At 38.4% G+C, this 15,477-nt stretch overlaps 2 protein-coding genes across 5 annotated transcripts in view; one reads left to right on the top strand and one right to left on the bottom strand.

Annotated features, from left to right (window-relative positions):
- Positions 1-15,477, bottom strand: part of LOC128893992 (spectrin alpha chain) — a 58,261-nt gene that overhangs the window by 38,187 nt on the left and 4,597 nt on the right. The gene's annotated exons all lie outside the window — the stretch shown is intronic.
- On the top strand, positions 10,684-12,502 carry LOC128894010 (jerky protein homolog-like). 4 transcript variants are annotated; one of them, XM_054155412.1, is made up of 2 exons: positions 10,684-11,020; positions 11,620-12,502. In XM_054155412.1, exon 2 carries the CDS (start codon positions 11,654-11,656, stop codon positions 12,410-12,412), a length of 759 nt encoding a protein of 252 aa, XP_054011387.1. In that variant the 5' UTR covers positions 10,684-11,020; positions 11,620-11,653; the 3' UTR covers positions 12,413-12,502. The 4 variants fall into 4 exon arrangements, with proteins under 4 accessions (XP_054011387.1, XP_054011368.1, XP_054011394.1 ...); XM_054155393.1 differs by having other exon boundaries at positions 10,687-11,069; XM_054155419.1 differs by lacking the exon at positions 10,684-11,020 and adding an exon at positions 11,080-11,525.

Here is a 15,477-nt window from a genome sequence, read left to right as displayed (position 1 = left end):
CAAGGCCTCACTAAACGCGAGATTTCACTGAGCATGAGGCTTCAGTAACGCTAGGAGCCTCACTAAGCATGGAATCTCAAATTCTCTTGGTCCTACTAAGTGCAAGGCCTCACTAAACGCGAGATTTCACTGAGCACGAGGCTTCAGTAACGCTAGGAGCTTCACTAAGCATGGAATCTCAATTTCTCTTGGTCCCACTAAGTGCAAGGCCTTACTAAGCGAGGAATCTCATTTTTTCTTGGTCCCACTAAGTGCAAGACCTCACTAAACGCGAGATTTCACTGAGCTTGCGGCTTCAGTAACGCTAGGAGCCTCACTAAGTATGGAATCTCAATTTCTCTTGGTCCCACTAAGTGCAAGGCCTTACTAAACGCGAGATTTCACTGAGCACGAGGCTCCAGTAAAGCTAGGAGCCTCACTAACCGTATAATCATTGAGTCTTGATCCTACTAAATGCAAAGCATCACTAAACGCGGGCTCTCGCTAAACGCAAAGCCTCGCTAACCTTGAACAGAGTTTTCTCCCTACTGTTAAAGAGGAAGTGTGCAAAACGAGAACGACACGGACAAAAAATCTGCGTCAGTGACAGTCGAAAAGGAATCATTCAATCGTGGGCAAACATGATGTCACGAGGTGGTAACGGATATCGTTTAACAAATAAATGTTCATGGCGCCTGTCGTCGAGCGATGATGCAACCGACGGAATTATTGAAACGCTTGTCAGCGTAGCAGGAAACGAGAGATCGTACCGGAAATACGGTGAACGCACTAAAGGAAACTCGTTCGGTACTTGGAATCCAATCATGCGAAATTACCACTGCCCTAAAACGGTTTCACGAGCGCATAAATTCTGTCCAACGTGTGCTTCTCGAAGTTTTGTTTTACATTCCCCTTTTTATAATCTGTTTTTTTTTTTTAGCGTTCACAGGCCCGCAACTGCGTCGTGGTTTTATCTAGCGCTGAACACGCGTTTCCTCGTAGTAGAATTACGAGAGAACAGACCTCGAATTCCGAAACTTGCATAACGAGGTTCCAGGGAAATTCGCGGGATATAATAAAACATACGGCGTAATAATAAATAAAAAAAGTATAATAAAAATCTCCAAGGACACCTCCAGCGCCAAAGTGGCGCAGCTTGGAGGTTAAGTTATGGCAGGAAACGTGTCAACCGGATTACAAAGCAACCGGAAGTGTCGATTACCGCGAAGTGACACACACCACGACTTAACGCGTCTGAATCTCATTAAGAAGAAGATTCATCGACTCATCTTTATTGACGAATTTTGTCGCAGGACTTCGAAATAGCTCCGTATCGGACGCCTGAAAGGACAAGGAAGCGATACGTGGATATCTAAAAATAACGGAGCGGTGGAGGTCCCTCGCGGAGATTTTAGGAAGCTGCGAACATGCACTTTCTCCGATGATTTTGGTAAACATGCGCGCGCACACACGCGCGCGTTTCACGGGTATGCAAATTAGCGGTGACGTATCGTAAAATGTCAGACGAAACGTGACTGAAATTGCTGCGCTTAATTATGTTACATTATGTCCTGCGACTTTCACGTTTAATAATATAGCGACTGTTCATCAGGATTTAATTATTTAGGTCTTCTACACGCAAAATGGCAATAATGGTAATTCATTTTTTATAATAATAGTTTATATAATGAAAGAAAATAGGAACTGTTCAAATAAATAAATGCATGTGCGTGTCGAGGCTAGAAGAATTTTAGTCAGTCGAAAGTCGTTTGGAGGTTATGCGTTGTTTAACGAGCTGAAGTGCAAACAAGAGTTTTGTGTAACTAACGATAAAACAACGTCTCGTATCTTTGGTCGGTAACATAACGCCGCTATAGGATTAACGCAATCGATCGATTGTGAGAGCGTTTTTCAATTCTTATCGAGATATTGCTGCAGAAACCTTTCAAGTTTCTCCGTTTCTATCGTGGCGCATCCACCGTGCTTCCGGTAGAATCTGTACTTCCTATTCTGCGAGCGAATAAATGAGTTCGTACGGTACCTATGTAGTCGAACCTGAACGATGAAAGTTAACGCAGTGAAAATTAACGATGCACTTGTAAACATTGGAAAGGAAGCAACTAAGCAGATCGCGCAATAGAGTCGCAGGATACATTTTTACTTCCCAGCCTACGGGATTACCTCCATTACTATTTTTATTTCCTTATGCATAGTCGTTGTTTAACAACAAAAATATTAAACGAACTCTCTATTTTCTCGTGTAAAGAACAATATTAATGGAATATTAGCTGCAACCTCGCTAACTTTAATTCGTAATTTCCTGAATTAACTTAGCATTCAAATGAACACTTCGCGTTCAAAGAAACTGTTCTTATAAAGCTAATCGATACGCATCATTGTCAGACGAAAAATGCTTTCTTCACCCAATGAAAAAAATGCAACAGGGGAATAAGTTTGAAGAGACAAGGATTTCGCGTGGAGTATGTTTCGAGGAAGCGTATCTGTGCCTTTATCAGAAGTGTTGGAACATCTGGAACTTATCGAACGAGTCGACGAGATGTTGTAGTTCGATGAGTTCATAAATCATAACGTCATCGACGCTTTTACAAGACAAGTCACCGAAAAAAAAAAATTTGTTCCAAGTAATGGACGGCCACATCTACTTGGAGACACGATACCTTTTCATGGAACAATATTTGATATCGGTATCGTGGCTTTATCGTCAAATTCGTTGCATTAATCTGATCACGTGGGCACGCTGGAATAAAAGTATCGCGGAATTGTTGGAAATTAGATATTAGATGTTAAAATTAAAATTGAATGTACGATAGATTAACTGTTCGATTGGATCCGGATAACGAATGATAAATAATATACAGTCAGTGTAATAAGTGTAATAAGTACCAAACAGGAACTATTTATTTTAAAGTGGTTGCTGTACGAACACTTTTTACACTGACTGTAATTTTGACCACGTTGGTGTTGAAACTGTTGACCAGGTCAGGAACGGCAAATATTTTGAATTCGAACCGCATCGTTGCAAAAAATAACTTGTCCAAATATTATTCCAATAGTGTATATTTGCGATGCTCTGATTAGGTCCTGATAAGGGTACAAATGTTTACCAACAGCATAACTGAGACCATCTCTACTAGTCTATAATAAATTCGGGTCGCCTTTTAATTGTTGCATTCGAGTTGGATTGCTTTGTTAACCGTGTATTGTTTAAATTAAATACTAAGTAAAATTCTATATGAAGGCAAAAACAACTCAGACGTAACGTTATAAAAAAAAAAAAAAATAGAAAACACCTTAACAACCCATTTCATTGAATTATTCGATGAATGTTGTTATTATATTACAATATATAAAGATAAAGGTGAATATCCACGTTGAAGAATACGAATATGAACAGGCAACAAAAAAAATAATAAAATAGAAGAATCTACTACCACCACAATATAACACGCCTAATTTGATTCGTACTTAACATAACAACTCTGTGAGGTCATTTCCCTAAACAAAATAAGTGATTTGATCAAATCCCTTGACTGTTTTAGTGAAAAGATGAAATAATATGATTTGATCAAATCCCTTGACTGTTTCAGTGAAAAGATGGAATAATATTGTTCAGATATTGAAAGTATTAATTTAGTAAATCATGCGTTATTAAGTGTAGAGTAGGTAATACAACAATAGTCGTAGAAACATAAATAATTTATTAATTACATTCCCCAAAAATGTTTCTTTTGTTTTTTTTTTAAATATCAGCTTAAGTGCCTATTTCTTTTGCTAATTAGTCTCGAATAAATAATTTATGTTTCTATGAGTATTGTTGTATTACCTATTCTACTTTTAATAACGCATGATTTACTAAATAAATACATTCAATATCTAAACAATATTATTTCACCTTTTTGCTAAAACAGTTGAGGGATTTGATCAAATCACTTACTTTCTTTAGAGAAATGACCTTACGGAGTTATTTTAACATCTTCCGTGAATCGATCATCTACCTTAGGGATTCGATCAAATCTCTATTTTTACCATTTCCCTGCGACATAGATACACTACGGCTTGCCAAAGTCCTTTGTATCGTTACGCGAAACAATAGCAAAGAAACGAAGAATACCAAAGCCTCGGCTAACAAAAGAACGAGACCATAGGAGGCGGAAGTATCGCAGTCTCGAGACGGCGCGGCGTTAGAGGACGGTTCGTCAGTGACAGGAAGCACGAAATTAGCCAGGAAATACGGTGAACGCACCGGAAGGTCTGAGACAAACCATGAGACAGGGTGACCAGGTGAAATCGGAGCTGTATTATGATCGAGGCTCGTCCCCGAGTCCATTCGAAAGAGGTACCGGCTATTATTGACACTGATAGCCCGGACAAGTTTACTACCAGAGCTCGGCGACGAATGGACAAGGCTTGTGGAGAGTAAAAAAGGTACGTGACGAGGACTGGCAAGTTCAAACGACATGACGACACGCCTATATTTGGTTGGCTGACCGACGCAGCGTTTACGATTCATTCTTTTCAGTGGCAATTGTCGCCATGAGACATCTCCCTACAGCGGATGACTTTTACGCTAGGTTTAACGGTGCACCGGTCGCCTCGAGCCAAATTTCGCCAAGTTTTGCAGAAACTGTCCGTATTTTTCGCCAACTACTTACGCTGACTTCTTTTTTCTTATATATGGATTTATTTTACGTCGCATCTACTGCATGGTAATTAGCGACGAATTTGATTGGGTTTCTGGTGGTGCTATATACTACTGTAGAGTTTGGTGTCCTTGAGGTAGTTGATGATATTTTGCATATGTTCCTGGGATGTTAGAGCTGTTTCTGGATTGAGATTATACTTCCTTCTTTGTTGATCGAATTTGCTGCATTAGTATAGTAGCTGGTCAGTTGTGATTTCCTTATTGCAGAAGTCGCAGTGGGGAGGGTCCGTTTTCTTTAATATGTATTCATTTATGATTTTCGAATGTCCAGTTCTCAATCTAGTCATTATTATTTTTTTTCTCCTGGTCATGGAGCGTTGGGATACTGTTTGATAAAAGTCGTGCGTTATATTGTGAGTTTTTGTACTTTCGTTGTACCATATTTTATTCCATTCTTCTTTCGATGAGCGTTGTATTCTTGTAATCAAGTCTTGGTAAGGGATTTCTATTTCATTATTTGGAGTCATGGTTGTCGCATCTCTCGCAATGAGGTCTGCTTTTTCGTAGCCAGTGATGCCTTGGTGGGAAGGTACCCAAGTAATTGTTACGTTTTTGTTTTTATTTGTAAGTTTGGTCCACGTTTCCTGGATTTTTTGGATGCTTTCGGAGTTGTTCTTTTCGTTTACGTTCACTGAGGCTTTTATTACACTTATGAAGTCGAAATATATAACGTGGTTTTGTAAAGGATGTGTAGATATAAGGTTGACAGCTTCCAGTATTTCGTAGGTTGCAGCGGTAAAGAGAGTGGTAGATTTAGGTAGGCTTTGTTTTAATTCGGTGTTTTCAGTGATGACAGCATATCCCACTCCATTCTCCGTTTTTGATGCATCAGTATGCATTTTATTGTGGTTCGTGAAGTTATAATCCAGTTCTAGGAATTTAGATTTGTGTTCTATTGGACTTTTTTGGTTTTTTGGAATATCTGCCAACTCTGTACTGATTTTTGCAGGTTTTATGGTCCAGGGAGCTATATTTCCATGTTTGCGTTCCATAATTTGTGTTTTTTCAGTATTGTATGAGTCGAAGTACTTAGTAATCCTGGTGTGAAATGGAGTTGGTAATTTGAGCCTTTTTGTATATAGGTCTAAATATTTGTTGGAAAATATGTTGTGATAGATTGGATTATTTGGAGTAGAGGCAATTTTCGTTGCGTATTTTAGACTGAGTACCTTTCGTCGTTGTACGCTGACTTTTATTCGTTGCAAGTCTTCCAATTAATTTGGGTAAGGCAAATCGCACACGGGCGCAACTGATTAGTTTCAAGCCACTCTGAAACTGTAGTTGCATGCGACGGTGGATCTAGGTAAAACAAAGAGCGCAAACGGTTTGCAACACTAATTTCAAATCGGTTGCGCCCGTGTGCGTTGGGCCTTAGTCTACTTCTTGGGTGAATCTACTTATTAACCATTTTCAGCAAAAATGATCCCGCAGTCGAAGAGTTAATAAGTCACGTAAAATGCGATAAGATTGTTACGAAGCGGTGCCTGGTGTCGCAGTAATTATGTAAACTAGCGGAGTGCATTTTTATCGCGGCTGTTTGTTACGAATTTATCAACAGACTGACTCACAAACACTTTGATTATTAATAAGGCCGCGACAGCAAAATTGATCGACGACCGAGCTCATTTCTAAAATTGGACGTGAATACGTTGATAATTCTTTCTCGAGGAATGCTTGTTTACTATCAAACCGTGAATTTTTCATCTGGAAAAATTGCGAAAATAACATAATCTCGGTAAAGGGGAAATTCTTAATTAACGAAATATATAATTCTATATTCAACTCGCATTAATTTTTAGTGATTTTATGTAACCAAACAAGAAAATAAAATATATGAAATATATAGAATATAGAATTTCTGAGATTCTTCCACGCAACTTTTGTTTTATTCGTATTCCACTCAAGTTCGCCCCAAAGTGTTACTTCGCACGAGTACTCTATTTTTACAACATTTTCCCAGTCGAGCCATAATTTCCGAACACGTTACGCGCGTTTTAGTTCGTCTTGTGTTCGTCTGCACAGAAGCGGGGCCGTTCTACTTCTCACAACGAAGAAATGCTTCCGGCCAGGAACTGTTATGCCAGATGAATGAAAGGGCTCGGCGCGCTGCTATCGTAAAAAGATTGCCTTCCTCCGCGCAGCTCGCAGCCAATTTTGCCAATTCACACGCAAAGTCTTAATTACGCAAAAGTAACACGGAAGGAAGGAAGGAACTTTTAAGTTTCAGCTCGGCGCGATTTTTCCTGTTCGAGAGATAAAATCGAAACCGTTTTGCACAACTGCGAGACGACACCATTCGCGGCTCGGTAATCTGTTTAGCTGGACGACAGTTCGTTAATTCAGATGACATCACTGGTTTCTCAGAAGTTTGCACACGACGCCGACGTTTAATTTCAATTTCTGAGCGTTATTAAATCGTAAGCCCCGATGAAAAAGACGCCGACAGTTCGACCAATTCACGGTGGTCCCCCCCATCTCCCGCCCGAAAGAAGAGGTCGCGTCTGATGACTTCCGGTTCGCCACTTGAACCCCCCTTCCAATCAGAGACAAGGATTTATTTTTGTACAAGTTTTACAGGCTTATCGAATGCATGAATTTTCACATTTTTCAATTTGGAATCGATGCAAACTGAGTATTTGAATATACAGCGGGTGTAGAAAGTATTCGTACACCGATCAATTTCCAAAAAAAAATATGTAATATTGTAATTTATTAACTTGTTTTTTATAAGCAATGACATTCTACATATTCCTGGAAAGCTCTAGAATAGATGGAGTACAAAAAGAATAGCTATTTATGTAAGTTGCGAAATTATTAAGAAAAAATACAATTAATCGATAGAAATATTGAAGCAATAAGTATTCGCACAACTGTTTAATTTTTAAAACTTGATTAACAAACAAAGAAATTTAGATTAATTCATAAGTATATGATACTTCCTTCGTGGGATTTCCTTTTGATTTTATAATTATTAACTTCCCGATTTATAGGGAAGTTATTGTACTTGCCCCTAAAATGAAAAATCGATTTTTTAGCAGATCTCCAGTATGTATGCAAACAAATTTTTCGTTAACGTTTTCTAAAAAAACTAATAGCGAGATCAAAATGATCGATGATGCAATCGATGTGTATCAATCCAACTTAGAGCTGATTAGATTTTGTTCTAATTCGGTCCAGTAGTTTTTTTTAAGAAAACTTAACTCAATAACGCAATCTAGATAGGAGAATATAAATTTATGAGCGAATAACTAAACGGAAATAATATATATATATATATACATATATTACTATTATTACATTCGTATGCATATGTATAACACATGTATAACACATATATGTATACATATATATATATATACACATATATATACGTACAAAGTGCTCCAAAAGTATGGATACAGTCAAATATTTCCAAAATGGAACATTGGTGAGAAAAATGGTTTAGAGAAATGTTTTAGGGTTTCAAAAATTCTATTGAACGATCGTGTCCGTTTGACCTTCAAAGGACCGGTCAAAGTCACGTCAAGGTCAACATGATTTTTTTAATGGAACACCTCATTCTTTATCATGCACTGTGAAAGCAGGCTATGAGACTTTTTCAAAACACTAGTTTCAAACACTTTTTTTTATTCGCGATAGATGGCGCTGTAATCGGAAATCCGACCGTAAAGGGTCGCACACAAAATTAACACGAATACCTATATGAATCAAGCGAGCAACAATAACTAGCTAGTTTTAATTTGGAATTGGTACAAACTGAGTATTCGAACATAGATTTGAGAACTGCCGTTGAAAATGCACGCCAATGGCGCAACTATCGCACAATCGCTGGTTTATTACCAACTTCGTAACTGTCGGGGGTTCTTACACGGTCACGAAACAACGACCTCTCTGTTGGCCTCGGAAAAACACTTATTACGATAATCTCGGCAGAGGTATGATTAGTTACGATTATTTTCCGCGACCTTTGGGCACCGTGTCACTGACATTCCCCGATCGCAACGTCGAGTTCAACATGGGTAAAAAATATCTTCCACCTTACATTTTTCTTTTGCCGCAAACTCCATTTAAAGATGCATAATCAATTTGGGTGCATCAGAAGAATCCAAACTGCGCCCCAATTATTTTATTTTATATGATTAGAGTTCCTCAGGAGCACCAGAGTGGCTAAGGTCGGCACTGCTTTCCTTTTCGACCATTTCGACCCTTTACCCGCCATCTTAATTGTGATGCGTAATCGATTTGCGCAGAGCGCCACGTACCAGGGAAACCAAGGTGCCCCAAATTATTTTTATTTTACCACAGAATTAATACCGCGTCACTATCTTAATTTGAACTTGTTTTAAATTAAGATTTCTATATATAATAATAAAAGTTAGGGTTACTCAGGATACCAGAGTGGCTAAGGTCGGCGCTGTTTCCCTTTTCGACCATTTTAACCTTTCACGATCATCCTAACGTTCCAATTTTGTCGTATTACACTTTCGTCGAGCCAGACTCGACGCAGGTCCGCAAAGGGTTTGCCGAACCGATAACGATTCGTTTGCACAAGGATCCGCCGTCTTAATTACGAGGCGCGAGTGAGTCATTCGGTTTCCTGCGGACGTTAATTGTAAAATTATAACTTTCACGGAACAGATTGGGCAACGAGTTATGTTATGCAATTATACGCCGTGTTCTCGATCTCACGGAAACCAGGAACGAGATAAACGAATTTCGTTGCAAATCGTTTGCGCGCGAACCGCTCATTAAAAACTGGTTTTTTGAGGCCAGCGGGTACCCACTTGCAGTGTCACGGAAATTTTAGGCTCGAATCCGCGACTCGCATCACTACCTATACTTAATTTCAGCGAAGAACTTTAGAGAACCACCCGGTATCGTCGAGGGAACTGCTTACGAACAAATCGACAGTGTTCAGAAATTTGTTATTCTTCACTTCCGCTAAAGAAATTCGAGGTTAAATAATATTTCTACATGTTCTACTCGCCGAGAGGCTGAGAAGTTCATAAGGAACCATGCGTCGCAAACGAACCGTTTCCCCAGAAAAAATTGTCAAAGTTTTGGCGCCAATTGAGTTCCCTACAAGGCAGAAAATATTGACTGGTCAAGGTCACGCGGCAACTACCCCCTCCGCTCCATCTGTCGTCCTATATGTAACCACGACAAATTTATATTCCGCGCGGACATTAACTTCCAAGCACGTACATGAACGAGAAGGGCGTAAACAGGTCTTCTTGAAATTATTAGAGGCGTGACTGAATGAAACGTATTATCTCGCTAAAAATGCCTACGACCCGACTATCAGCTACACGCTATCTACTCGCACGCATTCTGGTCCACGCCATAGCGGTGCCTTTTGTAAGTCTCGCGTTAATGGCATCTTCCACTCCCACGTGCCACATTAGGCCTCCATTCTCGAGTTAGGAACGTGTACGAATTCGCGAGGGAATTTACAATGACGATATGAATACAATGGACCCGGGAATCATCCGGACGCGCTGGAAGTGGGTGATTTGAATTTCGATGAATAGAGTATCGTCGAACAGAAGTTGTCGATGACTTCGTGGCAAGACACGCACAGATTGTCGCTTTTTTCGTCGGAAAGGCCCACTTTAGACACAAATTCATGAATTTCAAGGGAAACGAGGTCAACTAAAGACCCTCCAATCAGAATCACGAAATAAGGCTAGGTTAGCTCAAAGTTAGACCGGGTTTCCGTCATTTTCCAGCTAATTAATTCAATTTGAAAAGCATATCGTGTTGCAATGTTTGTATGCTGAAAATGTCATTTTTTTTTTGGCGAATAAATATTGTTTAGCTTCATTTCCTAAATATTTTTTCCACAATCATTTCTATTTACAATTTAATATGTTATTCTAAGCAGTTTTGCAGCTAATTGTAAGTAAAGTATACAGTTAAATTTTGGCCACGCTTTACACTAACCGTATCAAATTTACAATCAGCGATTGCTTAAATTAATCTCCTCCACAAAGAGAATAATAAATAAGCCTAATAAGACATAAGAATAATAAGGATAATAATAAAGAAGCCTATGTTCTTGAATTTCGCGGAATTAGCTAAAAAAATGGCGGAATCTGACCTAACCTTGACGTTATTTTGTGAGTGATTAGAGAACCACTAAGGTCAACTGTGCGATATGTACTTTTCGATTATACTGCATAGTTGACCTACAATTTGTAAATAATGCAATCACTAAACTTCCTGATTCTTGATTACATTTTTACGAGTAAATGGCAGAGGTCGCTACGAGCAAGATGTTGCTCACCTATCGGTTGGTGGTTAGGTGACACTTAGAATGTGAGTTTAAATGCGATCATTTCGTAAACACAATAACGTTCTACTTGAGGTGAGTAGGACTCTTCGACTATCATATTTCGTTGGAGGCTCATTTTGACGTATGCCTAAGTGAAAACGACGTCGACAAGACTGGACTACATAACCTCTCAAACGAGGATTTGTTTGTCGATATAATTAACAGTTTCGACGCTTGTAGGAAATTGCAAGAATTTTAGAAGAAAATATCAGTTTCGAGATAACAAGACTTCTTTCTTTTTAATTAATAAATGGAAGATTTATTTCATTTACCTCTTCTGGAAACATCCAGTCAACCTTGTTGTTTGTTTACATTTATATGTCACTATATTCACTATACAGTAAATGAATCATTTGATGATAATATGTAATAAATCACTCTATTACAACGCGATATGGATAAAAATAATATCAATCAATAATCTAAATTCTTATTTGTTAGAAGATACTCCATTTCTTCATGTTATGTTGATATTTGTGCGATTGAATGGTATGTCACACGTAGGAATATCTCAAGTAGGTCATGACACATCTATACACAGCTCTCTGCTGTTGCTTGTTACCATATATATCATTTGTTACAGAACAGTGTATTCTATACGTTTGAAGTGTCTAGGGATGTCAGGGAAAAGAAAAAAAGTGACATTGACTATGGAGAAGAAACTGGAAGCTCTATTCAGAATCGACAAAGGTGAGCCGATGAAACGCGTTGCTACTGACTTGGGGGTAGGGGCATCGACTGTTTCCGACTGGAAAAAGAACAGAAAGGAAATTGAAGGCTTTTGTGCTAAGATGGTTTCCAGGGACAGTTTAGGCAATAGAGGAACGATTAAAAAAGCAAAGAACGTTATGCTCGACGAAGCCCTCTACGTGTGGTACATGCAAGAACGTGAGAATGGTGTCTCGATATCAGGACCGATGCTGAGACAAAAGGCTCTCAGTCTTAACAACAAGTTTAGCGGAGATCCTACTTTCACTGCTAGTGTGGGATGGTTAGGAAGATGGAAAGCGCGTCATGGAATCAGACTTACGATTTCTGGTGAAAATTTGTTAGGGGAATCTATACCTAATGACAGCACGGATCACCAGCTCCTATTGGAAGACAACCTTGTTACCGTATGTTTGTCCACCCAGGAAGAAGAGGAAGCTCAAGATGAAGAAACAAAAGCTTTTCTAGATAACAGGTGTCACGAAGAATTAACTAGTTTGAATCATGCAGAAGCTACAGAAATGCTTCAGAAATTAATAACATACTTCGAACATCAAAGTGAAACTTTAGAGAACGAACTTATAACTCTAAATCATTTACGCGATCGCGCATCGAAAAAGTGTCTATTAGCTTTGAAGCAAGAAAAGACTAGCGACTTTCTTAAATAACGTTTACTAGTGTACATTTACGGAAACTGTGATTTCTTTATCACCAAACTTGCCAGTGTAAATAAATTATGTAAATATACAATATTTTTCTACACCTTCGTTACAATTATATTCCCTACCAAAGACTTGAAATTGTACTTTTCGAAGCGCCGTTAAAGAGTCAAATATTTACACCAAAAAGATGCTTACGAAATCGTTTAATCAGGATAATTAAATTTATTGGTGTTTACTGGACCTGCAGCTAAACCTACAATTTACGACTTTTAAGATTAGATTTCAAGTTGCTAAACATCGTCACGTATCTTATTTGGGCTTATTTTTACAAATTATGTACTTCATTCATTGCACAATACTTATCTTTCTTATCGCGAAATTGATATAGAATGTAACGCATAATTTTTTTCGAACGAAAACGAAGAGTTACACAACATTCACCGTATAAATTTTACTTCTCTTCCCTTCTCCATAAACATGTTGGTCTATCAATCTCATTTGCATTTACACGCCACAAAAAGGATACATCGATTATCCCACTTTTCCCTTATTAATTTAATGACTTTAATAGCGCGCAATTTAAAGGAAACTTCGCGTAAGTAGCCGTTACGCATCCTGCGTCCAGACATTTAATCTGTTTCGTGTAATCGAGCGATTTTCAATGAGCAGGCGATTCATTTGATGATCGTCATCCAATTACTCGATCACCGATACCCGTCTAATCTAATAGAATACCTCGAGGTGAATACCCTCTCTTCCATAAATTCCAAGAATCTAACTTACGGGTTGGACGAACCTCTTGGGAATCCCAATTCCAATTTCCGCTCCGTCGCTCTGATTCGCTTGGCGAACCCTAAAAAGACAGCCTAACGGACCATTGAATTTCAGTAAAATTGTGCGCGTTCAGAAGCGAGGAAAACCCATCATCGATGGCATCAACCGTTAGATTCTCGCAAATATAGAAATTCCGTGGCTCCCTCATCCGTAAACTCAACCATTACGGCAAGCTACAATTTTTTTCAGTCTTCCTGGATGCATCGCGAACTCTAGAGTCTCACTAATCACTTTTACTTAACTTTTATTTATTTATGAGGGCGCGAAATCGTCTACGCCACTGTAACACCTGTTGTACCAGTCTTGCAGTGGACTGTTTTAGAATATTCGTTAATTTTAACATTGCTTTTACGTTTTGTAGTATTCTAATAGGGACGCCGGTGAATGGAGAAAATGTAGAGAAACGTAATTAGTTTGTTGGGGCCCATTGGCCCCCTATAGCTAGGGTACCTCGGGATCGCTAAAACCGTACTGTAGCTGCAATCAGAGGTGGGTAATACTTGTAGAGAAAATATCTTAAATACTATTTTAATAATAGATTCTTCAGAATTCAAATAAAATAGTATTTCAAATGGGATATAAAATTTCAGGAAATAAAATATTTTATTTTGATAATGTAAAACGTGAAATAAAATAACTTATTTCGGTAATCTATAGTTAAAGCATGAAAATAAACATTTTACTTTGATAAGCTGACACATCAAATAAAATATGTTTCATTTTAATAACGTAATATCATTAATAACATTAATACATAAACCATAAAATTGAATAGTTTCCATAGCTTTTAACCTTAAATTCAACCTGAAAATAAACTGCGTATATATGATACACAGATGAAGAAACTATTTCTTGCGATTGAAGAATATCTCTTTCCATCACTCATTTTATGAAGATTCTTAATAGAAGTATTCATTGAAGAACTACATTGAATGTATATATACCTCGAGGTATGCATCTTATAATGCAGAGGAGAAGTATTTCGTTCGTTTTAGATTACCAAAATAAATATATTTTACACCATAATTTAGTAAAATAAACATATTCACATAGAAGAAAAATGTATGAAAATGAACATTTCTTTTGGTTTTTTTTTTGTTTGTGTCAAACCAAAATTACGACCTGCATCTTTCCCGCCGATAGGAGGTTTTAATCGTGAGAAGTTCTACAAATGTGCGTCGCAGTCGACTCAATTTGAATATTTCTTGTTGAAAAAATTTGTACGGACTACTCAAATACGTATGAAAATAGGATAAAAAGTTCGACAAAATTAATTATTTTTTCCATCCTAAAAAAATTCACGAAAAACCGCTTTCTTTAGACCTCCTAATTCAGGATACCCCCTCAACGACGGACCTTAGAATCTGATTGCTAGAGGAAATGGACTTTACACATCTTGGCCACATTTTTTTTCTTTTTTTTACATATATTTAAAACTACTACGCGCCCCGTAATGCATTCGACAATGATTCTCGTGACGTCAGAGGCGTGTAGAAAGTTAACAAGAAAAATCTACATTCCTGCATGCGTTCTGGCAGTTTTACATTCACCGTCGCGCCGCTGCCGTCGTCTACTAGAAAAGTCCAGCCGCGTGTATGCGCCAGATAAAACTCCTTTCCTTCATATCGTATTCCGTCGACGCGCCTCCTAAGGTCACGAACGAAAGAATTACAACTAATTACGGCGATGAGATGTCGTTAGAGATGTACGACCATCCTCACCCTCGTAACTCGTTCGCCATCTTTCCCTTTTTCTTTGGATTAGCTTCTCCGCTCGTCCACCATGTTCGGAAGCAAGAAAATGTCGAGTGCCGTGGGTTTTCAACCGCTTCTCCTTTTATTAAATTCTACGTTTCCCGCGAGATCAAGAAAAGAATTGGTGTGTCCTGTACCAGGACGACCTTGAAACAACCTTGTCATTCAACGTTACCTGCAACGAACCTCGAATAACTCGAGGTCACTGCAGAGAAACAGTATTAAGATCAAGGCAGATCAAGATTAGGAATCGAATCAAGAGGAGGATCCAAAATTGGCGCGAAAAATGCATGAACTCAAATATTTAAGACCTCCTCTAGCTTCTGTTCGGAGTTAACCGAATCCTATGTATATGTCGGCAATCGTTATTGAATCGAAACGTCTCGATAGATCGTTGTGAGGAGTTGAGTTAGTTAAATCGAGAGACAAGGGAAGAAGCGAAGTGAACGGAGGCGAGAAGAAAACGAGAGAGATGAGAAAACG

This window comes from Hylaeus anthracinus, unplaced genomic scaffold (assembly GCF_026225885.1).
Source record: "Hylaeus anthracinus isolate JK02 unplaced genomic scaffold, UHH_iyHylAnth1.0_haploid 0, whole genome shotgun sequence".
NCBI lineage: Eukaryota > Metazoa > Arthropoda > Insecta > Hymenoptera > Colletidae > Hylaeus > Hylaeus anthracinus.
The sequence above is the reverse complement of the archived record's forward strand: the minus strand, read 5'-3'. Positions and strand labels throughout refer to the sequence as shown.

Excerpts from the sequence above, each read along its gene's own strand:
- LOC128894010 (XM_054155412.1), top strand. The coding sequence starts at position 11,654 with ATGTCAGGGAAAAGAAAAAAAGTGACATTGACTATGGAGAAGAAACTG.